Source organism: Ornithodoros turicata, chromosome 9, assembly GCF_037126465.1.
Source record: "Ornithodoros turicata isolate Travis chromosome 9, ASM3712646v1, whole genome shotgun sequence".
NCBI classification, from domain to species: Eukaryota; Metazoa; Arthropoda; class Arachnida; order Ixodida; family Argasidae; genus Ornithodoros; species Ornithodoros turicata.
This window is the reverse complement of record NC_088209.1, coordinates 16,240,003-16,265,887: the sequence shown is the minus strand read 5'-3', so window position 1 is coordinate 16,265,887 and position 25,885 is coordinate 16,240,003. Positions and strand designations below refer to the sequence as shown.

At 47.4% G+C, this 25,885-nt stretch overlaps 1 protein-coding gene and 1 non-coding gene across 2 annotated transcripts; one reads left to right on the top strand and one right to left on the bottom strand.

Annotated features, from left to right (window-relative positions):
• Nucleotides 1-7,838: 7,838 nt before the first annotated feature.
• On the bottom strand, nt 7,839-24,293 carry LOC135369416 (barH-like 1 homeobox protein). The gene is made up of 4 exons (XM_064603008.1): nt 24,218-24,293; nt 11,741-12,020; nt 9,245-9,412; nt 7,839-8,130 (listed from the first exon to the last, which is right to left on the bottom strand). Exons 1-4 carry the CDS (start codon nt 24,291-24,293, stop codon nt 7,839-7,841), a joined length of 816 nt encoding a protein of 271 aa, XP_064459078.1.
• On the top strand, nt 10,497-10,569 carry Trnaa-ggc (transfer RNA alanine (anticodon GGC)). Its single transcript has one exon. It is a non-coding gene; the product is annotated as a tRNA-Ala (tRNA).
• Nucleotides 24,294-25,885: the final 1,592 nt, after the last annotated feature.

The following is a 25,885-nucleotide window of genomic DNA, read 5'->3' as shown; positions in this document are numbered from 1 at the left end:
CAGTGTTGTCAGCATGCAATGTAGTTTTGCCCCTGTACTTGACGAGCAGTGAACCGTTGGTGACCACTTCGACACATTGTTGCCCATAATTTTCAGTTTTAATTTTCTAGAAAACTATGACCGTAATTGGGTCGGAAATTGTGAGTTAAATGTACTGATGACTCAGGCTTATATCGAATAGATCAATCTTCTGCGATTGCACCTCTACAGCTTTCCCATGTGATACGGTCATAGCCAGCTGTCGTTCCGAATGATAAGATATGGCACAGACGCAGGCAGGCCTCAACGTCACAACTTTCGTGCCCATTGCTGTTGTACTTTCTTATAAAATCAGAGTTGGAAATTGCAAGCAACCCTGTGCCTATGTAGACGCCAACTTCGCAATGCCGCCCAATTACGGCGGCAAAGCTACATTGCATTTGCGCAACACCAAACGAAAAAAAAAAATGCTGGACACGTAAGAGGCAGCGTTGCCAGCTAAAATGAGCCACGTAAAATGTGGAGGCTGAGCGAACAACTCGAATAAACACGGCACTTAGGCCTCACCAACGCCCAAGGAATTATCTGAAAGGCGGCTGAAACGAGGGCTGTCTCATCAAAAGGCGTCGCCCCGACTGATTTTATCGCAATCTTAGCCACAAATTCCAAGTTACCAGAGCAGCATATTACGCGTGTGGTATGTTGCGAGCTATTTATAAACAACAACCTCTTGTTTATTCCAGAAACACGTAAGCTGCATGCTTGTTTAGAATCCTGTCACCGGCTGTGCTGTCTGAGGTTTATCCTGGTCTTTTTTTTTTCGAAGACTTTCCAGACGAATGTCGGCGCACTTCCCCCTGAAGTCGGCCCAGGATGTATACTAACCCCCCTGTCCCCCACTCCTTCACTCTTAAAACAGAACTTCACCACATAGCACGCTCCTAGCCACCCATCCTAGCCACCCATCATCTCGACTGACATCGTTCTCACCCCTGATTTGCTGGAAGCGGGAGGCGTACGCCATTTTTGTGACAATTATGAACTGCATAGGTGTCACTAAATAGGCTCCGCCTCCCGTTTTCAACAAATCAGGGGTGAGAACGTTGTCATTCGAGATGATGGTTGGCTAGGAGCGTGCTATGTGGTGAAACTCATTTCTAAGAGTGTTCCTGCTGTACTCCCTCCATCTGTCCAAGTCTGTACGCCGCTCGTAGCTACAGTTGCTTCGCGGCGCTAACACGGAATTAGAAAAAAAGAATAAGCTGCTTGCTTGTTGATTTCCGCACCTTTAAATATATACACTCTTAGAAATGAACTTCACCACATAGCACGCTGATAGCCAACTATCATCCCGAATGACAACGTTCTCGCCGCTGATTTGTTGAAAACGGGAGGAGGAGCCTATTTTGTGGCCATTATGCACGGCACAAAATAGGCTCCTCCTCCCGTTTTCAACAAATCAGGGGCGAGAACGTTGTCATTCGTGATGATGGTTGGCTAGGAGCGTGCTATGTGGTGAAGTTCATTTTTAAGAGTTACGATAATGGCGTCTCCTTGGGCTTGCGGGGTTTCGGAGCAATAGCGGAATGGTCGAAACTTTAAAAGCAAAGTTGCCCCCCCCCCTCCCCTGGCATCGTTGAAAGAAATATGTCCTGCACAAAGGCGTATGTCTCCAAACAACTCTCCTGATCTCTCGCTCGAAATGGACATATTTCCAGAGTTATTCGTCTTTTGACGTTACAGTCCGCAGCGGATTCGCAGCTGTACGGGGAAATCTCCTCATCAGCTCCCGAGAACATCCCGTGATGTGTCAGCGTCCTCTCCCACCACCGCCCTCTCAATGGACATTTTTTGCGCCACTGCCTTATACGCATGCGCTGCGATGCCGACGGGCTTGCGTTGTCGCCCGACAAGGTTATCTCCGTATTCAATACATGGTGCTGAATGGAACCGGCGGCTATATAGGGTGATTCAATACTGGCTCCTCCTGCGATCCGCGATTTATTCGCAAAGTTATTCAGGCATCCTATCGACGGCTATGGGGATCGGTGGGGACACCATCGGCTCCACTTCAATACCGGATTTTCATCCTCTATGCTACCCACGTGGGTTTGCTTTGGTGTAAGCCGAGGGTGGTTCGCTGGAGAGTTGCTAAATGAGGAGCAGAGTACCGACACTGAGCCACGCCGACGAGCCAGCCCGCCATCTTGGTCAGGCGCGGCTGCGTCGCCTAGCAACGGGACGCCAACTCCCCCTTCTCCGGTGGAGAACAACGCGCAGTCGAGCCAGCTCGTAACCCGGGAAACCGGTTTTGCAAGGAGGTGACTCAACATGGACGGCGAGTTCTTGGAAGGAGAAACCACGTGACACGATCGGCCCAATCGCGGACACCGAGCGTCGTCTCCGGCAAGGAAAAGGAATACGCTCTGCAAGTAACCGAGCGTTCTGCGCATATCTCCTCTCCCGGTTACTCCACTCGGGAAGCCCCATTGGCTACGGCGGCGCCCTCCCTCTTCCCTCTCACTGCCTCCTCTCATGCGCAGAGACACACTTGCACAGCGTATAGTGACTCTAGTTCGCTGGAGAGCCGCGAGGATACGACGGGAGTGTATAAAAGCGGTAAAAGGTCGCCAACGCCCACCCACGTTTCCTCACTTTGACTTCGTTTGTTTGTAAGGAAAAAAAAAGAGAAGAAATTGAACTCGTCTCGCCACTTGTTCTGCTATTCCTAACATAAATTCTCTCTCCCCCCCCCCCACTCCCCAAAAATACTTCATTGTGCTCTACTCGCAGCTATTCACTATGCACGTGTTCACTAGAAGTCCACTATTCACAATTATATCCCAAGATCATGCACAGAGAATCCTAAAAGGTTGTGTCCATCCCCACAGCTCTGAACAAATTTCACAAGTGCCGCCAAGGCAGCATCCCCCGTGTTCGGTGTCCAAAGTCCCAACGCCTTCACTATATTGAAGACATCTGCTGTTTAGTCCAGCAAGTGTAGCTCTTTAAGACGCATGCCTAGTGCAGTGCATTATAATATGCTCACTATCCTCCACCGTTGCACAAACCGAACAATTCGATGAGTACTTGTAAATAGTACGAACAGTATCAACATTAAACGCAATGTATCAGCTATCATGGTTGTTACATGCAGGAGCAAATCCAGATCTATCACTTTTTTTTTTGGGGGGGGGGGAGGAGGGGCGGTTTCTTTCTGGAAGCGCGTAGCGAGAGAAGGGAGAGGAAGAAACCCAATGGGGGTGGTCATCCCCCCTCCTTATTGGTTCCGTCGCTAATTATCCATTCAAATTGATATTCTGAGCGCTGCTACGTTATTACAAACACAACTGATTGCCTATACGTATCGCTAGTATTCACAAATTAATTTCCTACTTCCGACATCGCGCATAGACACGATGTCAGCACGGCGTAGTAATACAAACGCCTACATTCCGTCTTACGTTTCCCTTCACAACACACCTTTTGTTTAGTAAAAGTTGTGCCGACGATGCAAACGGGCGCACATGGCGCCATCCGGTGTGCACTGTGTCAACCTCTGGAGGAGCACTGGATCGACTCGTGTTGCAGCGGGAGAACGTCAAAAGTGCTCGGAATGTTCGAAGGGCATTGCCTTCAGTAGGTCCTTCAAATACCCGTGTGGCAGCGATATTAGAGGATTTAGGATAATTGACTTTTACAAAATACGAGATGCTTTGCTTCTTTGAAGATGGGTGGGGAGCACGGATGGGGAGGCGGGTAATGAGGCTTCTGCAGTGACGTCACGTTTGATCACGTGTCTGGGGAAAACACAGTCACAGTATGACGCATCCCCATGGTTTCCCGAGTCACGTGACTCAAAGGCACTCAAAGGGTGCACGTGACGTAAGGTGCACAAGCCTTATTAGAGCAGGTGGTATTTGACTCAGAAAACATTCCCTTTTTATACCTATTATTGCTATAGCTATATCTATCTATCTATCTATCTATCTATCTATCTATCTATCTATCTATCTGTCTCTCTATCTATCTATCTATCTATCTATCTATCTATCTATCTATCTATCTATCATCTATCTATCTATCTATCTATCTATCTATCTATCTATCTATCTATCTATCTATCTATCTATCTATCTATCTATCTATCTATCTATCTATCTATCTCTCTCTCTCTCTCTCTCTCTCTCTCTCTCTCTCTCTCTCTCTCTATCTATCTATCTATCTATTTCTATTCATATCTATTCGCGTGCTGTAGAATTCTATAATTAAGTCAGCCTTTGTTTGACCAACGAAATTTGTCACGTTGCTGGAAGCGCAACCTTTTTCCGAACGGAGCTTATGAAGGATGTGAGAGTAGAAAGTTTGGAAGAAATCGACTCGGGTTCCTTGAGTGGCCGCCAGGGGTGTACCTCGAAATAAAGTGATCGAAATCCCCGTTCCAAAATAAACTACTCTAAATAAGCGTTATCTGACTATAAAATGCACAGTCGCGCGCGGGAAACTGCCAACAGCGCACTTAGGCTAACGTGGACATAACAATGCTAACACAAAACTTGAACTAACCTAATAATAAATAAACTAACGAACGTGCTGTTCCATCGTGACCGCCCTGACAAGCCTAACGGCCGCTAAAATGTGGCTTTTCTTTGCTAAAACTACTTGGACAGACATCGAAAATTCGGGAATTTGAGTGGTTAAATAGTGATGTCGTGTTTTTAAGCACGGCATCTCGCATTCTCGTTGATTTTCCGTGTTTCGGGGACGTGAATTTCGCAATCGGGGATTTCGCATCGGGGAATATTGAGGTCCTCCCGCCGCCACTTTCCCCAGCATAGGAGATATGCTGGAGCCACACGGACCGATCCAATGCTCCTTTAGAGGTTGACACCGTGCACGCCGGATGACGCCTCGCGCGTCCGTCTATGTCGTCTGCGAAAGTTTTAGTAGACAAAAGTGCGCCCAGAGCGAGGGAGAACGGAATGCGAGAATATATTTTGGAATTGTAATGGCGCTTGAAATTAAAAGCTCTAAAACCAGACGAAGAAACGAGGACACACACAAATACCTCATACGCACGCAAATGAATTATTCATTACTATACTGCAGTTTCAGCACTTTTCATGGCACTTCTTGCATGTCTGTTGTGTGCGTTTGTTTAGCGCTATAGCTTTCGAGTACCATCGACGGCTTTGATGGCGTTTCACGATCCTCTATCGAGCCGAAGAGCATCCGAGGCAATGGTATTCCAAAGCAGTCGTGTACAGCATTCGATCACTACCCAGATCGATCGTCATTCATTTCAGGGACCCTTGAAACGTGGCACAGCGGTATTAGGGTAAGGTGGGGCAAGATGCGACATTTCTTGCTCGAAGCCGCATGTCTCAGAGACGCGTTGCTCCATGCGCTTGAAACTTTACTCATAGGTGGCTCTGCATGTCCGCTTTATTGCACGTCAGAATTGTCCGGATTGCTGTTTGCGTTGAAGAGAAAGAAAAATCGGTTACTTCTGCGTGGAATGTAAAGACCCGCAAAAGAGGCGCGATTTTCTGTAGTCGTTTTTCTTGTCAGTTGCGCAGCAACGTGCCGCAGGCTTATTCTGTCAATGTAAGTCCACATCCTATTTCTTTATTCATTCGTCTAGGTATATGCAAAATATGGGCACTCTTGCTATCCGGTGTTTAACTGAAGAATTAATGCAGCTGATGAAATGCACGGGCCAAGACGCGACACCTTAATGTAATAAAAATTTAATGCAATTAAAATTTAATGTAATTGAGAAAACTGATAAGTCAACTATCAGGTGGCTTTATTCTTCTTCCTCAGAGATTCCTTTTCTTGCATGTTGCCTAGGATTTTCCTGCAAATTTTCCTGTTTCCTACGATATTTCCAGTAAAGCAGAAGCGCACTCAAAAGCGAGCGACCAGCGACACGTCAGACCGGCGATACCTTGTTTGCGAAGGACGGTGGAGGGAAATAGCACCGGGTTCTGTGTGGGTTATATTGCACATCATGTGGGCGGTGAGCTCAAGGGGTCTCTGTAGGTGCTTGGATGCAAAAAACTAATTCGCGTAATTCATTACCACGGCGTGTCTCATCTTGCCCCACGCGATGTCTCGTCTTGCTCCGAGGGTTGGGGCAAGATGAGACAATCTGCATTTTTGAATTTCTTGTTCCGTGTCTATATTCGAACCGGCTACGTCCGTTCTGATTTACAGATCAGAAGCTCTAGACCTCTGAGAATGTGCCTATGGCTATTTTTTTTAAACACGAAAAATAAAAATTCCATATTCAATTGCAAATTTCTGTCTGATCTTGCCCCACCTTCCCCTACACATGCGACGTGTCGTCAGCACATCGTTTGAAGTGTGCAGAAAGGTATCTTATCTCTCTATCTCTATTCTATCTCTCTATCTATTATCTATCTCTATCCTTAGGTATGTCTTATTATAGGAAGACGGAGAAGGGTCATGTGCAAGGCATAGGGCATGGCTGGCTGTTGCAGGAGGTCTATTATGGGATACAGACTGCTGAATCTACAACCCTGGGATCACGAACGCGCTCCCACGAAGGACGCCTAGGGAAGTGGTCCATCCCCTAAGTATCATAATGAACAACAGCTTTATTTTACGATGCTGATTGGGTCTTCAGTATCACGAAGAGTATCACCATGGAAGAAACACGAATATTTCAGTATGCCCTGAGCTACCTAACTCGCATGATTTTGAGGGGAAAACATGCGTGTGTCCAGTTATAATCTGAAGCGCAGAAGACACCTCGGTATCTCTTCAGGACTCACCTGCACCACGTTGTGATGCTATGCAAACGGCGGTCACGGCTGCAACAAGTTTCATGCACTGAAGTGCTCTACTCTCTGTACTTCATCCGCTTCGACAGTTTGTCCAGCAATTCAGCAGACACAGAGCACAGTTGTCAAACACTACGCATAGCAATTGACTGTAGGGCTTATAGCAATTATTGATACAAAGGGCCATATGCAGGGTTGCAGGGCCAAAATCCTGAAAAGTCGCCAACGCGCCGTGATAATGTAGCCAAAAGTAGCCAATTTTTCTTATGTGTATCCAGCTCTGTACCTAGTGGTGCGCAAGCATCGCATATTGAAAGAAGGACTCTTTAACGAGTACTCCAGCACACAAACAAAATAGCCTGAAGGACATCTCACCAATTGAGAAGGGCCTATCGTCACGGAAGCAGGAATTAACGCACTGTCCGTACTTCGCCATTGGCATAGCTGGGCGTCCTCACTCATGAGGACCCTCATGAAGACGCCTCACCCTCACCTCACGATGATGAGGTGAGGGTGAGTGAGGCCATACCACGCTGAGCGTTCCTCACGAAGACAGTCGTGAGGTATTGTCCCTCATGAGGCCCACCGTGAGGGCCCTCATGAGGCTAGTCGTCGTGGGGCCATCAATACGTGAGGGTACAACGTATTCCGTGAGGAGCTTCACGTATGAGGCCGTGAGGCCCTTTGTGAGGAACCTCACGGATGAGGCTGTGAGGCCTTTTGTGAGGGATCTCACGGTTGAGGCCATGAGGCCTTTCGTGAGGGACCTCACAAATGAGGCCATGAGGCCTTTCGTGTGGGGCCTCACGGATGAGGTGATTGGTTCGGGCTCCTCTATGCTGATGCCAACACTAACGTTAAACCCCACTGTGACAGTAACAACTTTTACCAAATTTATCCAAGCACAGCACGGAACCCTGTAAACAGTTTAATGCCGCGTAGCATCATTAGTACCAACTACCGACACAGTAGTTCAACGTCGACGTGTCATGTGAACATGACAGAAAGTCCTTTTGAAGCTCATTTGCCTCCTAGTCACATGAAGACATGTCAGGCCATGAGGGTATTCACGAGGCGACGGCTCGTGAGGATGGGGGGTCGTAACGCCATAAGGGACCTCTTGAGAAGAAGGTACGTGAGGCCATGAAGGCCCTCATGAGGTGAGGGCACGTGAGGATGAGGACTCGTGAGGCCATGTGGGTCCTCCCTAGGCGAAAGTACGTGAGGCGTCGTGAGGACATGAGGGCCCTCATGAGGTGAAGATAGGTGACGTTGTGAATAGCCTCTTGAGGTGAAGGCATGTGAAGATAAGGATGGTGAGGCCTCTCGGGGTCCCGATGCCCTGAGGTGAGGTTTGTGAGGTCAAAATTCAAAATGGAATGTGAAGGTGGGGGCGACTGAGGTTTAGTTACTGGTGAGGAAAATTTGGTGAGGGTGAGTGAGGCCAATGAAGTATTGCTTCGTGAGGTGAGGATGAGTGAGTCCGCAGGAAGATGCCCACCTATAAGGCCATTGGTGCACGATGAAAGCTACCGCGATTTAGATGCTCAGGAGTCTCAAATGTAGTGCGAAAAAGTATCCACAAAAGTAGCCAGAGAATAGCCAAGTCGCCGTTGCCCAAATTTTGGCGCCACGACATTCAGAAAGTAGCCAATTTGGCGCTATGTGGCCCTGGTCATATGTCGACAATGGTCATATGTTTCTCGCCCGGTCATGTGTCTGCTCATCGAAACTCCTGTATATAAATATATACACAAAACAAAGATGATCGGACCTTCGAGGCCGTCCCTCACGCGATCCCGGGAAAATTTTCTTTTATTCCGTCATCAGCATACCGACAATGAACTACGCATGTCATGCACCTCGCTGTCACTGTATTCCACAGTCAAAGACTATAAAATGCTGCGCGCTTCGTAAAATCACCCATTGAGGCGGTACTCTTAAAGAAAAACTTCGCACAACATGCTGAACACCACTGGGCAGAATGATACCGTCGTCACTAGCAGAAAACGTGTGGAAAATTAACATAACTGCATAAGTGTGAGAAGAGGGCTTATGCCTCCTGTTTTCAATAAGCCAAGCGAGAGAACGATGTCATTCGGGGTGATGGTTGGCTAGTGTATATACGGTAAAGCTATATAATGACACGTCTTTAAACATCAGCAACTTCACTTGCTACACAAAGATCCCAGACTCTACTTTACGTATAGTTTATTCTGCATTGCCATTCACTACAATACCTGATGTGGTTCACTTTTATCGTCGCACGCGGTACGCACTCGTTTTGTTGCACCACTTGTTGGCCTACCTAAGAGCTGGTAACTTTAGCGAACACTGCTAACGAGCACCGTTGTTCGGGTTGACTTGTGGCGCGCGCACTGGTCATGGTCCTGAGTTCTTCCGCGCACTACGCGTTGGCCAGCGTCAGAAGTCAGAGATGGTACCGTGAAACGTACATTCCATTGAGCAGTCCAGGATTCACCAAACAAGAGTGCGGAGCTCCCGGTGCAGGAAGAACGCTGAAGTAGGAACCTGGCAGCAAAGACGCGTCTCCGACGGGTTCGTCCCCACGCGGGTGCCGCAGGTGCTCCAGACGAAGGCTGGTTTGTCGTTTCCACTTGGTCCTGCGCAATCAATACCTCTGTCATGTATAGAAGTTAAGAACAGCTAAGAATGTAAGTCGTTCGAGAATGTATAGTCCCCGGATATGCTGACGCCTCAGATTGAGAGTGTTGCGAACCGCCGTATGGTAGCGATGGCCGGATTCCCCACACCCTGGACCGGAGTAGAGACAAGCAGACCACAAGGCAGCAGGTTCAACGGAGAAAGTGTATTTACATTAATGGGGGGGGGGGTATAGAAGGGATCTGAATCAGTGTGTCAGCGGGTCCGCTTAAGTAGCCGCGGAGTCTGGGAAACAAGGTCGTAGCATTGTGTCTCTTCTCGGGAAGTGGCCTGCAGTCCTTCTTTGTGAGGTGAAAAGAAGGGCAGCTCGAGTGGTGGCGATCATGGCTTCCCGATGCACTGCGAGGTGACCAAGACGATGAATCGTAACAAGAGAAAGTGTGCGGACTGCTGCCGTGAAATATTATGTATAGGTTGAATGTTGAGGAGCACTTATTCTATGGGTGCTTGGTGACGTGGGACAAAACCTGGACTTTGTGATTGGCCGGTGGGATGGAGGATACGAGAAGCGAGGATGAAACGCACAAAATGGTAAAGATGGGATGATGGTTGTTCGTCCAATGGCTGCTGATCGAATGATCCTGCGGGTAGTGTGCGCTCCGCTGGAGAAGACGCAACAGGCGAAGAGGTCCCTGGGCTGCTCCAATGCGTTCCAGCCGGGTCATTTAATTGTAATGCCGACCGTAGTGTAGTCTCTTGTCCAGGGTACAGTATAACACGATCACGATCTAGAGGATAGGAATGCGGAGAAGAAGACACTTCTTCTTCTCTTAACTGGGTGTTTGCTGGAGCATTGCCTCCTCTATACTGAGGCTATGGCTGAGGAGGCTATGGCTGGAACTATGTCGTGATTTCATATGTCGCCTGCAGCTCCATTTCTTGTAGGTGGTGTAGATGGTGATATCCACAGAAAAGACTTTAGCATGTGTCACTCTTGAGTAAATGACACGTGACAAATACATCTTTCATCGTTAATTTCTTGGGCAAATTGAGGCTTTGTATGTATTTGTCCCTTCTAAGCGTGTTAGCTTAGCTCAATTGGTAGAGCCCTGGACCGGCAATCCAGAAGATGTAGGTTCGACTCCTACAGCTGGCTAACCTTTTCAGTGACTTTCATCTTTCATCGTTAATTTCTTGGGCAAATTGAGGCTTTGTATGTATTTGTCCCTTCTATGTTGTTCCAGCCTCAGAACATCAGTTCTCTCATGTCCCAGGCAAATTCTGTGGACGGCTGTTTGGATAGACCTATGTTGATTTCTAGGGATGATAGCATTTAGTTCTGGATCGATGAGGGATAGGTTAGTCGGACAGTCTGAGGTTCCTTTTCGACTGGTGTTCCGATCGTTGTGGTGTCCATTGTCGGATATATGTTTTGGTGTTGGCTTGTGTGGAAGACGAGCTTAAGTTCATGCTACAGTTCCGTTGGTGTGAGCAAGTGATTCATCGAAGCTGCCGATCTCAAGCACCATTGGTGCATCGTTGGCCGCCGATTTCTCTTCTTCCTTCCGTACAGAAGAGTTACTAGAACCACCACGGATTTGCTCCCCGATCCTGAGCGCAACTGACAAAATGGCGTAGATACAGGCTAGCTGGTGGATGAACTCCACAATGTAAACACTCGAGTCTGGGCACACAGAGGGACGACACGACGTGGACCTGAGAGCAAACTCGGAAGCTAGGTATGGGGGGAACATCACGGTTCTACAGCACCTGCTGCACTGCAGCATATAGGTCTACGCTGTTCTAACAATTCATTCAACATTGTTGGCCCTACTCACATTACATAAACGTTATAATAAGTCATTGTCCCCCTGCATCCAACATCGCTTTGTGGCTTTAGTCGTGGCGGTGCCCACATTTGCAAGCAACTGCGAGCCAATATCGAGATTACAACCTCCCCCTCACGGAGTGACACAAGTCTCACGGCTTATCTTACGAGAGTTCTTAGAAGGACAGCAAGGATTCTATAAAAACAGAGCTGCACCACACTGCTCCGCTCGGATCCATAATCCAAAATGTCGTCCTCATCTCTCCTGATTTCTTTAAAATCGGATGCACCAGCCTTTTTTTTTTTTTTTTTTCACACATAACACAACATGCAAAGTGTCCGGAAGGGGCGGATCCGTCCCATTTTCAGCAAATCAGGAAACAGGACGACATCGTTCTGAACTGTGGTTGGCTCCGGGGGGGCCTCGTGTGGTGAAGCTCTCTCTTAACAGTGTAGAGCAAAATTCATTCTGCAGCTCCACCACAACTTCGATACGTACCTTCTGTTCTGGTACCACGTCTTCACTTGTGTTTCTGTAAGTTTCAGGGCTTCCGCAACATTTCCGCGGTCAGCGACACTCAGGTACTTTTGGCAGCGGAACTTTCGCTCGAGGAACGCCAACTGGGCTTGGGTAAACGCCGTTCTGCGGCGCCGAGGCTTCTTGCTCTTGTCGTTGCTGGTGGCATTGGACGCTTGCTTCCTTCCATTATCACTTTTCGACCTAGTCTTGCTGCTCTCGTCCGTAATGACTGACTGCTCCTTCTGCTTCGCTTTCGTTCCTGTAACGGGCGTATGAGTGAAGATTACACGAATGCCGTAGCACAGTTTATCTATTAATAGCTTAAAGGCGCACTAAAGTGCAGAATAAATTTTGTCCTCGCGCAACGAAAGCACCGTTACCTTGACATCAGTACAAATGGAAGGGGACTCATCGGTTGCGTCGCTCATTACTTGTGAGCAAGAGAACCGACAAGAAGAGCGGCAATGTGAAGAGGCTTCGGATTGGTCTCTTCAAGTGATAACCCGCGATGATTGGACGAATCGTTTGAGGAGACCAATGACAGCCCGCTCTGCATTGTCGGCCCTCTTGAGGAGGAGAGGGAAAGCGCAAATTGCTGTTTCTTTCGCCCACAAATCACGAACTACATAACCAATGAACCCCGTTCCTTTTATATTGCTGTCAAGCTACCGGCATCTTCAATTCCGCGGGGACAGTGTTTTTCTTTTTTCCCACCTTAGTGCCCGTTTAAAAGAAAATGACATTTAGCATGTCTCTAAACCTTGTTTCATTCATCAGTCATTCTATCAGAAGCCACTATTTTCGCTGTGCGATTAATAGTCACTGCACAATCGAATTTTAAAAAGAAGCCAGAAGAAAGCAGCCAGCGAACGAGACACGAAGACAAAAGCACATAGGAGGCACGAGCCTGCTAGCAACGTGCGAAGTTTAATGCGACGCTCGCATCCGGAAACCCATCTATGAACCACTAGCGTGTTCTAGTACATCGAAAGAACCTTAAGAAAACGATACGATAAAGGAAGCTTTCAGATCCAAGCAGAGCAATGTGATCACGTCAGCGGCTTGAAAGAAACAGGGCTTCCGATGCACTAAAATCCGCTATTAGGTAGTCCGTACTATGTACTGTGCTCGAAATTGTCCCTGCGAGAAGGTTATCTTGCAAGAGATACAAAGGCACCCGGGCCCAAATTTGTCACCCGTAATCCTATGAAGAGATACCATTTCCCTGGGCGACAAATTCACTGAAGGCTAGCTTGCGTATCCTCTCCTCCTTTATCTATTATACCCCTGTCACGCTGCAGGCTTCAGTGATCATTGATACTAATAGCGGTTGAACCAGAACCAGAGAACCGGAGCCAATAAACGGCTCTGCATTGAACACGCGCGTAGTGCCACCAAGCGTGTATCATGTCAACCTGTCATGGAGCATTGGTTCCAATGCTCTTTGAAAAGTTCACACTTTACGCGCAGGTGTCGCTAAGTCAGTGTTCAGTGGCTTCAGTGATAATTGAAACTAACAGCCACTCAACAAGGGCGTGTAACACCTCCTACCGTTACCAAGGCACCTAGCGTGTAACATGTCAACCTGCCATGGAGCATTGGAGCCAATGCTCTTTGAGAAGTTTACACTATACGCGCTGGGTTCCGCTACGCCCGTGTTCAGTGCCTTCAATGATAATTGAAACCGACAGCCACCGAACACGGGTGTAACATGTCAACCTGTCATGGAGCATTGGATGCAATGCTCTTTGAGAAGTTCACACTTTACGCGCTGGATGCCGCTACGCCCGTGTTCATTGGCTTCAATCATAATTGAAACCGACAGCCACTGAACACGAGTGTAGCGGCACCTAGCGTGTAACATGTCAACAAAGCCAAGCAAAGCCAAACCCCAGCGAAAGTGACCAGGAAGCAGCACACGGGAAATCACCTAGCGGCATCCAAATCCTTTGTGTGTTTGTGTTTTTTTTTCTTTCATTTTATTTTCTCTTTTCGTTTCTTTTACTTTTCGCTTGTAACACCTCAAGGTACCTGCCCTGTGTCGAAAGGGATTAGGCGAACCTGAACCTGAACCTCTCATGGAGCATTGGATCGAATGCTCTTTGAGAAGTTCACACTTTACGCGCTAGGTGCCGCTGCGCCCGTGTTCAGTGGCTATTGGCTTCAATTATGCCGAAGATTATAAAATAAACCGGCAATATTTAAAGAGGGCAACTCGACAATTTCTCGTATCACCCCAATTATTATCACCGAATTACTAATTACTGTCATCAGTAATGTGTAACGAAGTAACAGAGTTATCACGTCTGTTTGTAGCACGTACTTCAAACACCACATATAACTGTGTTAGGGACCTCTAGGAAAATGTAATGCCAAAGCTACTTGATGAAATAATGACATTAGTAATGCATTACCAAGTACCAATGAGTAATGTGACGCATTACATAACAAAACTATAATGAGTAATGTAATGAATTACTGAAATGACTGATGGTAATGCATTACAAAATAGAAGCAATTTCACTAGCTCTGCAACGGTAAATTGCACTGAGTGAAGCAGTTCGACTTAGGTCCGGTTTCACCAACGCTGGTTAACTTTGAACCGAGATCAAGCGTTGCTAAAACTTGAAGTTAACGCTCAATTCTTCTTTTACAAATGTTAGTTGGTGACGTGGTGAATGTTTCAGTGCCAATAACTCCCTTTAGTGAAGCACAGTTAAGCGTTAAATTCAAGTTAAGGGACCGTTGATCTCGGGTCAAGTGTTAATCCGTGTTGGTGAAACCGGGCCTTAGTGAAACTAATTCGTTGGAAATTAAAAAGACTTTTCTAGACTTTCCCGTTGTTATTAACAATAATTCACGGAACCTTATAATGTCGAAAGAATGACGATCGAAAAAAAAAATTTTTACGGCGATTTTTTACGGGTTACGATGTCATTTCCGCTGTCCTCGATTTTTCGCTCAGTGTGGATTACCTTGAGTTACCCGTATAAATAACAAAACTCACCCATTCGCAGGGTCATCGTAGCATTCACAACGTGACCTCTCCTCTCAAAGAAGGAAAGCGAGTCGTGATTGGTGCAAATAATATGACGTCAGAAAGGGCGGACGAAAACGTTTCAACACTACATCGTCATCTTTAATCACGTATACCGCACACTCTTAAAAACGAACTTCACCTCGCTTTTGTCAAACCATCATCTCGAATGACATCGTTTTTTGCCCTGATTTGTTGAAAACGGGAGGCGCACGCCTTTTTATGACACTTATGCTGTTCATAATTGTCACAAAAAAGGCGTACGCCTCCCGTTTTCAACAAATCAGGGCAGATAGCGATATAATTCCAAATGATGGTTGGCTAGCAGCTTGCTATGCTGTGAAGTTCATTTGTAAGAGCGTACGCCCTTTTGTGACACAAAGCGACGTTCTAAAAATCCTGAAACACGCACGTGCGTTTAGGTATTCATCCCGGAATTTTGATATGCAAATGAGCCGAAGCCGAAACCAGGCGAGAAGGAACGCGGGGAGCACAGCGCTCATTTCGCATCAGAGAGCCACGTGTTTTGGAGCGATGGATCTGATTGGACTAGGTGCCGCTCAGCTGGCCAGATAAACCGCTTCCCGGCCCAGATAAGCCGCCGTCGGCAAGGGTGATGCGCTCCTCAGGCACGCTTTTTCGGTTCCGGTCATATGCATATCAAAATTCGGGGATGAATATCTTAACGAACGTGCGTGTTTCAGAAAGGGAGTTGCCTCAGGACAGAAGCCGCCGATATTTCGAACATAAACTGTTCTTCTTCTGTGCCCAGAAGAAGAACAGTCTCTGTTCGAAATACCGGCGGCTTCTGTCCTGGGGCAACTCCCTTCCGACATCTCTACCGTTTCTCTGGATTTCTACCCATCTACGTGCGTGTTTCAGGATTTTTAAAGCGTAGAATGGCTTTCAACGAAGATAGTCTCTCATTCTGCTATCTTGCTTTTGCCCGAAATCTCATAATTAAAGAGTTAATCAATGAATTTTAGTTAATTAGTCACCTTGTGGTGTGTGCATAAGTGTCACGGCAAGGCGTACACCTGCACCGGTTTTAACCAATTGGGAGCGAACGGTGTGGTGGCGAAAGGTGGTGGTTGGCCAAGAGCGTGGCCATCCAAAAAAAAATTTCAGATTAAGACGTCTGGTGAAAGTGTGTGTATCAATTTACTGAATAGCACAAAGGGTTTTGATCTGTGCAATTTGTTTAAAAAAAACTCACATAAACACAGCTCCCCGCGCGTTCACCCTTAACTCGCCACTCCGGGTGTAACGAGGAGGAGAAGCATGATGACACGTCCCCGATGACGTTACCGATGACGTCAGCGCCCTGTCCGTTTGCCGCCGTAAAACAGCTTTGCCAGTTCCCTGGGAGAATTGGGGATAGAAGGAGTGGCAGAATCATGACCGAGCCTGGAGCAATGCTTTTTCAGAGCCCCAAACAGCCGAGTAGCAGACGACAGCTGGTGGGGGGGGGGGGGGAGTGAAAGGGCTTGCCGTTGTCGGCCTCACAGAGGTGGGCAACGTCACGACTGACGCCCTGGGGGAATGTGCGTCCTGGGCTGACTTCTAAGGGAACTGTGCCGACATATGTCTGAAAGCGTCTGAGGAAAACCCAGGAAATACCCCAGACGGCACAGCCGGCACCGGATTCGAACCCGGGTACCTCCCAGTGTCGACGTGACATGGCCGGCACGCAGACGACAGCTGACTAGCAGACAACATTTCTCTGAACCAATCAGCGAGCGGTGACTCTCTAGCGTCAGCGCGAGGTCACCGGGAGATCACAGGCTGGTACTGCTCTCCGCCACCGTTGCGCACGGTGGCTTTTTGAGGCGTACTACTTTAAATTCTATTTCTACGATAATTATGACTCTGTGGGGTGAATTACTTCTCATGGTGCATCTTTATGCTGGCCTGCTTAACAGTTTCATAGAAAGCAAACAGGGTGTTAAAAATGACTTCTGCGCTACTTTAAGGATGCGGAAGAGATCAAGTTGGCCAAACCAAAAACAGATCAAGTGAGACTTTTTCCCGGCCTTCCTGTCTACAGAAAAAAGAAAGAAAAAGAGTATATAGGGGAGTACTTATGTTAGAACTAACATAAGAAGTGAGTACAAGGTACTGCCAAAAAGTATTTAAGTTAAAGTAGCACAGAAGTCATTTTTAACACCAGTTTTCTTCCTATAAAACTGTTAAGTAGGCCAGTAAGATGCACCATGCGAAGTAATTTACACCACGGAGTCATAATTATTGCAGAAATTGAATTTAAAATACGCCGCAAAAAGCGACCGTGCGCAACGGTGATGAAGAGCAGTACCAGCCTGTGATCTGCCTGGAACCTCGCGCTGACGCTATAAGGAGAACGCTCGCTGATTGGCCTAGGGAAATGTTGTCTGCTACTCCGCTGTCGTCTGCTACTCGGCTGTTCGGGGTTCTGATGATACCTTTCTCCTTGCTCGGTAATGCTTCGGCCGCTCCTTCTACCCCCAATTCTCCGGGAGAACTGGCAAAACAGGTTTACGGCGGCAAAGGGACAAGGCGCTGACCCCCACTGGCCGGCAAACCAGAACGAGTCTCCTTATGCCGTCATCGGTGACGTGCCATCGTACCTCCTCATCCTCGTTATAGCTGGAGTGGCGAGTTAAGGGTGAAGGCGCGGAGCTATGTTTATGTGAGTTTTTTTTTCTGGGAAACAAATTGCACACATCAAAACCTTTCGCGCTACTCGGTATAATGACACACACACTTCTATCAGATGTCTTAATCTGAAATTTTTTTGGATGGCCCTCTGTACTCCTTTAAGATACAGAACGCTGGCTTTTAAAAGTATTTGCAATATAGCAAGTTATTCACAAAAGTATTTAAGGTGGATTAACTTGGGTCGAACACTTAGGTTACGTACAAGTGTGCACAGGGCTATACGTAGACGGGAAAAATGGGGCAACATTTCTGCGCATGCCCGCGCCGGCGAAGCTGTGCCGAAACTCGTCCCTATTGAAAAAATAAAAATAAAAATAAAGCAATACATAAAAACTTTAGGAAGTCACACGGGGGTGCTGAAAACAAAAATCAACAAGAAAAAAGAACGCGTGTTCACAACGCGCGCAAGCCCTCGTCTGAAATCCGAAGCGAATTTTAAATGAGGCGGAACATAAAGCGGAGCATGCTCCGTTCTAACATGCATATAATACCTTTCCTGCTGCGTTTCCCCGAATATTACGTGTCGGGAAGAAGGTTATTTGCATAACAATGGCGCGCCTTTCGTTTTGAGTCGGCTCGTTTGAAAGCGGGCTCTCGACGCGGGCGATTACCGCGCCCCCACGGTGCTTGAGAGGACTTTCGCCTCTCAACTGCTGACCCTTACACTATAGCAGCCGTGGCTTTGTATGTATATGATCGCGTTATATTGTAATGTATGTTCACGTCACGATATCTGACTCTTCAGGGGGCCAATCAGTTTGAGTGCGTTGAATGGTTAAAGAGGATCGTTTCACGCTCATTAGAGACGTGAGAGAAGTTTGACGCGAAGTTTGCAACAGGATTTCGCAGCGTTTCTGTCTGCGTGATTCTGCGTGTATGACTTTCCTTTTACTGTGGTTCACATATGAAATTCTGAGATAATATGGTTGTTAATGGAGCAGTTAGTTTTTTACCTTGCCACACATACCACTGTTTTGGTGCACTATAGCCTTCGTTGCTCGTGCGCCATAAAAACTGCAATCATCATCATCATCATCTCTTTTTTTTCTTTTTGTGTAGTCGTGACGACGCCCACTTCTGTGTGGCCAACAACGGCGAGCCGATCCTGCCATTCCCCACCCCCTCCCCTCTATTTTTAGAGTGCATCATCCCGAGTGACATCGTTCTTGCCCCTGATTTGCTGAAAACGGTGGGGGGGGGGGCGTTATGCAGGTCATAATTTTCGTTGCGGTTGATGGTTGGCTTTGAGAGTGCTAAGCGGGGAAGCTCTGGGTTTTCCTCGGACGCTGTCAGACATATATGTCGGCACAGTTCCCTTAGAAGTTGGCCCAGGACGCACATTCCCCCAGAGCATTAGTCGCGAAGTTGCCCACCTCTGTGAAGCCGACAACGACGAGCTCTTTCACCGTCATCTGTTTTTAGAGTGTGGGGAAAACGAAACTAGCCACCGTTGGCACCCATCAAAAGCGACGCTCCTAAAAGTCGCATTTTGTGACACTTAACAACAACAACTAAATGAGGATCGATGACGTCATGGGCGAAGAAGGTGATGCTTCAATGGAATAATGGCAGTTGAAGAAAAACGGGGCGTTGTGAGGCGTTCGTTGTGCTTGTCCTTCTATGTGTAATAGCCTCGTTTAAAGGCATTGCTGTTTATCTGGAGGCAGGAGCATATCGTGCACTGCGAGCTCCTTCCGCACAACCACACGCTGAATATAGACACGTAGTGGAATTCGTGCGGCTAATAGCTGGGATGAGCACTGGGGATGTGGGATTACACCGGTTCCTGCAGGATTCCCTCGATAGGAAGCTTATGGCTCGGAAAGGTTCTGGGAGGGTGGCCCCTTGAAACGCACGTGAGGACAGATATAGTGGAACAGAGTGGCGTATATGAGATTAAATATGTCTACGTTTGGCGGCAAGTCTTTCAATGCCACCGTATAACGAACACCAGAATCTCTCGTTCCAATCCAAAGAGACCAAAATAACCCAAAAATTACGATGCAAGCTCACGCGTGACCGCGTTCTCAATGGGTGAAGTTGCAAAAAAAAAAAAAAAAAAAAACGCGCGCCACCCCACCGTGAGAGAAAGTGCCCCCTTCGATGACAGAACTAATGACGTAGAGTTCCTTGCTTAATTTATGTGGGGTGCCACGGGAGACAATCAAGAAGCGAGCCAATGGAGCACGAGCCTTATTCTGTTCCTCACAAGGAAACTGTGCACTTCTGTGTTCTTATACGATTTATACGCAATTGGTGAATGCAGAGAGAGAGAGAGAGAGAGGGGGGAGCGTGCAACCGACTATTTGTTTCACTTTCGGTTTTCATCCGCATTCTGCACTTAAAGGGGCACTGAGGTGCAAAAAGTTGTCCAGACGGAATGAAGCGTGCCGTTACACTCTAAAAACAGAGCTTCACCGCATAGCACGCTGTGCGCCAACCATTGCCACGAATTATAGCATTATCGATTCTGATTCGAGGAGAGAGGGGGGCGTACGCCTTTTTGTGACAATTGGGATATATGGTAATTGCCACAAAAAAGGCGTACGCCCCCCTCTCTCCTGGAATCAGAAGCGATAACGCTATAATTCGTGGCAATGGTTGGCGCACTACGTGCTATGCGGTGAAGTTCTGTTTTTAGAATGTACCTTAACAACAATACAAAAGCGCAAGCGGGAGTCATCCGTTGCGTCGTCCGTGATTTATGAGCGAAAGAAAAGCATCATTTACGCTTTCCTTCTTCCTCTCCTTCTCAAGCAATCCGTCCAATCATGGCGGGAGATCGTTTGCGGAGACCTATTCGAGGCCTCTCCGTGGCGCTTCTTAAGAAGGAGAGGGGGAGCTCACTCTTTGTCCTCGTGGGGGAGTCCCATGCGCACTTCTACGAACAGAACTTCACCGCATACAGACACGCTCTGTTCTAACAATTGTAACCGAATGATGTACCGTTATCGCTTCTGATTTGTGGAGAGAGCATTTTTGCATAAGTGTCACAGAAAGACGCACGCCCCCGCTTTCATGTAGATGAGAAAGCTAACGTCATTCGAAACGATAGTTGTTGGATAGTGGAGCGTCTTACGCGGTGAAATGTGGAATATGGGTGCAGGCAAAGAGGTCGCCATTTTGAACGTACGTGCAACACAATGTCGCGAACACTGACTTACAACTTACTCGTGCAAAATAACTCAGGCGCATCACGATGTCGTTGACACTGACTCGTGCGAACGAAAACTGTCGTGGCGAATACGCCAGTTTATATAACTTGTCCATCACCGTTTTTCGGCAGTGCCCAAATACATCGTCGTGTGTTTGACAACATGTTGTCCTCCCCCACAACTCCCCCCACATAGTCAGTATCAGTGTCAACATGTAGTATTCCCCCACAACATAGTCAGAGCGCTTGCTTGTATGACGGCACGGTCACACTGGTTATACACACGTGTTTTAAAACATGTTTTGCCGGTGTTTAAGCAGTGTGACCAGCACTGTATGATCATACATGTTTAAGGCATGTTTGTTATACACGTTCGTCATACATGTATGACGGGATGTTGGTGTATAATGTATAATGTATAACCAGTATGACTCTCCGGCCTTAATCTCCAAAACTGTTTGCGCCAGCCATTGAGCTAAATGGCGCATTATCACATTCTGATGTGAGGACCGGGCGGGGCATACGCCTTTTTGTGATAATTAGCACGTATATTAATTGTCACAGAACGAAAGACGCCACCCATTCCTAGCAAATCGAGAAAGTATAAATACCATTACGTTTATTCTGAGTGTGCTGTTAAGTGGGATCGTACAGGATGCAAAGAAACTGTGGTCCAGGCGACAGGTTCTGGATTCTGGATTTTTTTAAAACAAATCGTAGGAACGTCCGGACTGGAATGCCCCCCACCCCCACCCCACCCAACACTTCCTGACCCACAAAGATATTACAGCACACCACACCAAACTTCTGGGAGAGAGCAATATTAAAGAGGATAGTCAAAGTGGCAAGAGAATGAATGCGCAGTGAGTTTGTTTGTGCACGCTGCTTTCGAGGACAACACTTATCTCCGTATCTATCTTTTAATGCCACAAACATTTTGTCATTGATCATGCTCTCCAGTTCTTCTTCCCGATCTTTCAGATACCTCGAAAATGAAATTTTAAATACGCCTTTTTTTTTCACTTCGTGATTTCCGGTCGCACTCTTAAAAAGCAGCTTCGCCGCATCGCACGTTCCTAGCGGACCGTCAGCCTGGATGACGACCGTTCTCTTTTTAATCGCTCTTTAATCGCTTGCCCGTCTAACGAGATAACGAAGGGCGGGGCACTCACAGAAGAGCACGTGGTAAAACACGTGCTCTTCTCGTGATACGTGAAGGACACGTCACACGCAATGTGTCACGTGCCTGTCTTTTTGAATTTCCCGACACTCGTTAGCTCGTTAGATGTGCAAGCGATTAAGCCGCGAGAACGTTGAACGAGAGCGAGAACGTTGAGAACGAGAGGCGTCCTTTTTGTGACGCTTATATGGTTACGTTAATTGTCACGAAAAGAGGGCTATAGTTGAAAAAGTCGTTCTTGATTCCGCAAAAGGGAGACTCGTGCGGGAGCGTGGCATCCCTACACTCTTAAAAATGAACTTCACCGCATAGCACGCTCCTAGCCAACAATCATCTCGAATGATATCGTTATCAGCCCTCATTTGTTGAAAACCGGAGGCGTACGCCTTTTTTGTGACACTTATGCTGTTCATAATTGTCACAGAAAAGGCGTACGCCTTCCGTTTTCAACAAATCAGGGCAGATAACGGTATCATTCGAGATGATGGTTTGCTAGGAGCGTGCTGTACGGTGAAGTTCATTTTTAAGAGTGTAGGCCTGAGTGATAAGGAAATGTTGTTCCTATCTGTATAAAAACAGTCTGTCTTTTGTCAGTAAAGCTGTTGTTGAAAGCATGCGCTGTGCGTGTGCCTTCCTGTCTTCGTCCCTTCGTTAGACGCGCTTCTCTTGTAGTATGGATCTGTACCAACGCGCCCAAAGTGAAGTGTTAACAGAACGAAAAGGGGTGTACGCCCTCCCCAATGCACAAGTCAGAAAGATAACGCGATCCGTCCGTGCTGTTTTTTGGTCGTCCGCGCGTTATACGGTGAAGTCCTGTTTTAAGGGTGAAGTGTAAACAGACATATTTCACGACTCTTTCTTTCTTTCTTTTCTTTTAACTGCCACTGTTATACTTCGTTGGTGTACACTCTTAAAACAAAACTCCACCGCGCAACACGCTGAAGGGTAACCATTGACCAGTCCGGTACCGTTATCACTCCTGACTTGCGGAAAGCGTCGGGCGTACGCCGTTTACGTGAAAGTAACGTAAGTGCATAAGCTGCATTCCACATCATCACCCCAGCCATCTTACGACTATTCACACTACCTCAACAGTGTCACAAAAAGGAGTACGCCTCCCGTTTTCAAAAGATCTGAGGAGAGAAAGATGTCATTCGGGATGACGGTTGGCTAGGAGTGTGTTATGCGGTGAAGTTCTGTTTTAAGATTGTGTCGTTGCCATATCAAGGTGAAGATACTGCATGTGCGACTTTATCGTATATCACCGTGAACATAGTACATGTAGTGTAACGTTATCGTATCACTGCGAAGATAGCGCTTGTAGGACGTTATTAATATCATCCTTAAGATATATCTTGTAGAATGTTCTCATATCGCCCTGAAGATAGTGGTTGTAGACAGTTATCATACCACCGTGAAAGTGCATGCAAAACTGGCTCGAAATTTTGCAGGAAAACCAATGTCGAATTCAGCTGGTCGTTTTCTTGTAGTGTTTCGGCAGTGTAGTCTAGCAGGTTGTGTTGTTGTTGGTGGTGGTGATGATAATGATGGAACTGGTTGCTGTACACTCTTAAAAATGAACTTCACCTCATAGCACGCTCCTAGCCAACCATCATCTCAAATGATATCGTTATCTGCCCTCATTTGTTGAAAACGGGAGGCGTACGCCTTTTTTGTGACAATTATGAAACGCATAAGTGTCACAAAAAAGGCGTACCCCCTGTTTTCAACAAATCAGGGGAGATAACGATATCATGCGATATTATGGTTGGCTAGGAGCGTGCTATGAGGTGAAGTTCATTTTTAAAAGTGTACGGCTGAAAAAGCTCGCTGTTGTCGGCCTCACACAGGTGGGCAGCGTTACAATTAACGCTCTGGGGGAATGTGCGTCCTGGGCCGACCTCTCTGGGAACTGTGCCGACAAGTGTCTGGGGAAATGTCTTGTCATCTGGGAAGATCCCAAGCAAAACCCCAGGCAGCACAGCCGGCACCGGGATTCGAACTCGGGTACCTCTGAGTTTCGATGTGACGTGGCCAGCAAGCTAGCCACTCAGCAACGCGAGTATGGGTTCAGCCTATCAGCGAACGAAGAGCGAACAGAACGCCCAATGAAACGCGACGCGACGCTGGATTGAGGCGGCCGTGTGACATGCACGCTCTATAGCCAGTGCAACGTTTTCTGCACTACAACGACCAGCTCAATTCACTATTAGCTTAACGTACCTCCAGCAGCAACGGTGTTATACTTGCAAGAGACGCCAGCGTTCACTTTCCAGGAATACATCCAAATCTATTGCCGAGTGCCAACGCTTATTGCCGACGATTCGATTACTCAAAACGCTTCTCGCACTTTCCACGAGCGACCCCAAAATAATCGTTGGCGCTCACCTGCCTTTCCCGTGGGCGCCTTTTCGTCCTCTTTCAAGATATCCTCAATGAAGAATGACTTTTTCAGTATGGCCATGCGCAGTTCCCAATCGACGCGGTCGTTCCTATCTACAGCTTTCACCGCATCGTTTCTCTAAACGACTGTCGGAACCATCGACTGACGCCAGCTCCTAAATGTTCCTCGTGGCCCGCGCATCCAAACCCCGCAACGTCATTGGTTGACGCGAAATTTGGCTCAATTTGGTGCGCTCTTTAAGACAGTGGGAAGCTCTCTTTACCGCTAACGTAAAAGGGAGCTCACCCTATTTTGTGATTCGATTGGCTCCGGGCCAGCGCGTGCGCATTGAGCTTCAACGAGCGTCGGAACATGGGGAGATTCGGGATCGATCGAAAAACAGGGAGGGGCTTCGAAGGGAAAACGACCGCCCTCAGACACCGTTTAGTGAATGAGACACGCGTAACTCATCGTGCGGGAGGTGATGCCTTTTCAGCACGGGTGTTTATCCCGCTGGGACGACTTCGTTGTATAGGCAAAGCCACCGTAAAACCGTTCGGCGCTTTTAACTTGGGCAAGAGTGCGCAATCCGTAACCTGTTTAGTGGGCAAGAAGGTCCAACACCTTGCCGAACATGCACTCTTAAAAATGAACTTCACTGCATAGCATGCTCCTAGCCAACCAACATCTCGAATGATATCGTTATCTGCCCTGATTTGTTGAAAACGGGGGGCGTACGCCTTTTCTGTGACAATTATGAACAGCATAAGTGTCACAAAAATGGCGTACGCCTCCCGTTTTCAACAAATCAGGGCAGATAACGGTATCATGCGAGATGATGGTTGGCCAGGAGCGTACTATGCGGTGAAGTTCATTTTTAAGAGTGTGCATTAGAGAATGATAGAACAACACTTTATTTAAATGATGATGAGCTTCATCGCCAGGGGCGATACCCTAGACCCCATTGCTGGCGGTAATGTCGTGAAATATAATATTGAGTCGCCTCACAGTAACATTGAATGTACGTTTTTTGCGAGAGTCTAGCTGATTTAAATAATAATGGTAGCATGATGTTACACGTATAAGGGTATGTCTGCCTATAAGTGACATGCGGCTGCGTAGTTCGTATCCAAGGAAGAGCTTGGATGGAGTTTCTCCAGTCGCTGTATGGGGCAGTGTTGTCACACCCGTCGGAGTAAAAGTATAGAAATCACTCATTAAAACTATGGAGATTTCCGTAAAAATGTGTAGATGGCGGTAAAATATGTAATTTGCATAGATTAACATCGCTTTTAAGGTCAGAATTTTGTGTATTTCATCGTTTGACATTTTCTATTTCCATTTTTGCGTCGAAACAACGGAAATGCGTGATTGTAAAAGTTATTGGGGATCTGCGTGGAATGGCCCAGCTCTGTGCCCTGGTGGCGTCGACTACGCACTACGCCAACTAGACGGCGACCCGGGGTCCGAATCCGGGCACCGGCAGTGCTGTCTGGGTGTTTTCCTCGGACGCTCTGAGACAAATGTTGGCACAGTTCCCTTGAAGTCGGCCCAGGACGCAGGGTCCCTCGAGCAACATGCCGGCAGGGAGACCGCCGCTCGGAGATAGCACACCACCACCACGTGATGTGTGTCGGTGGCAACGCGCCTGCGACTGCGCGAGGCCTACTTGC

Coding starts and splice junctions, on each gene's coding strand:
- LOC135369416 (XM_064603008.1), bottom strand. CDS start 24,293: ATGGCCATACTGAAAAAGTCATTCTTCATTGAGGATATCTTGAAAGAG. Junction 12,021..24,217: donor GGCGCCCACGGGAAAGGCAG/GTGAGCGCCAAC, acceptor CGCCCGTTACAG/GAACGAAAGCGAAGCAGAAG. Junction 9,413..11,740: donor ACGTGGTACCAGAACAGAAG/GTACGTATCGAA, acceptor TTGATTGCGCAG/GACCAAGTGGAAACGACAAA.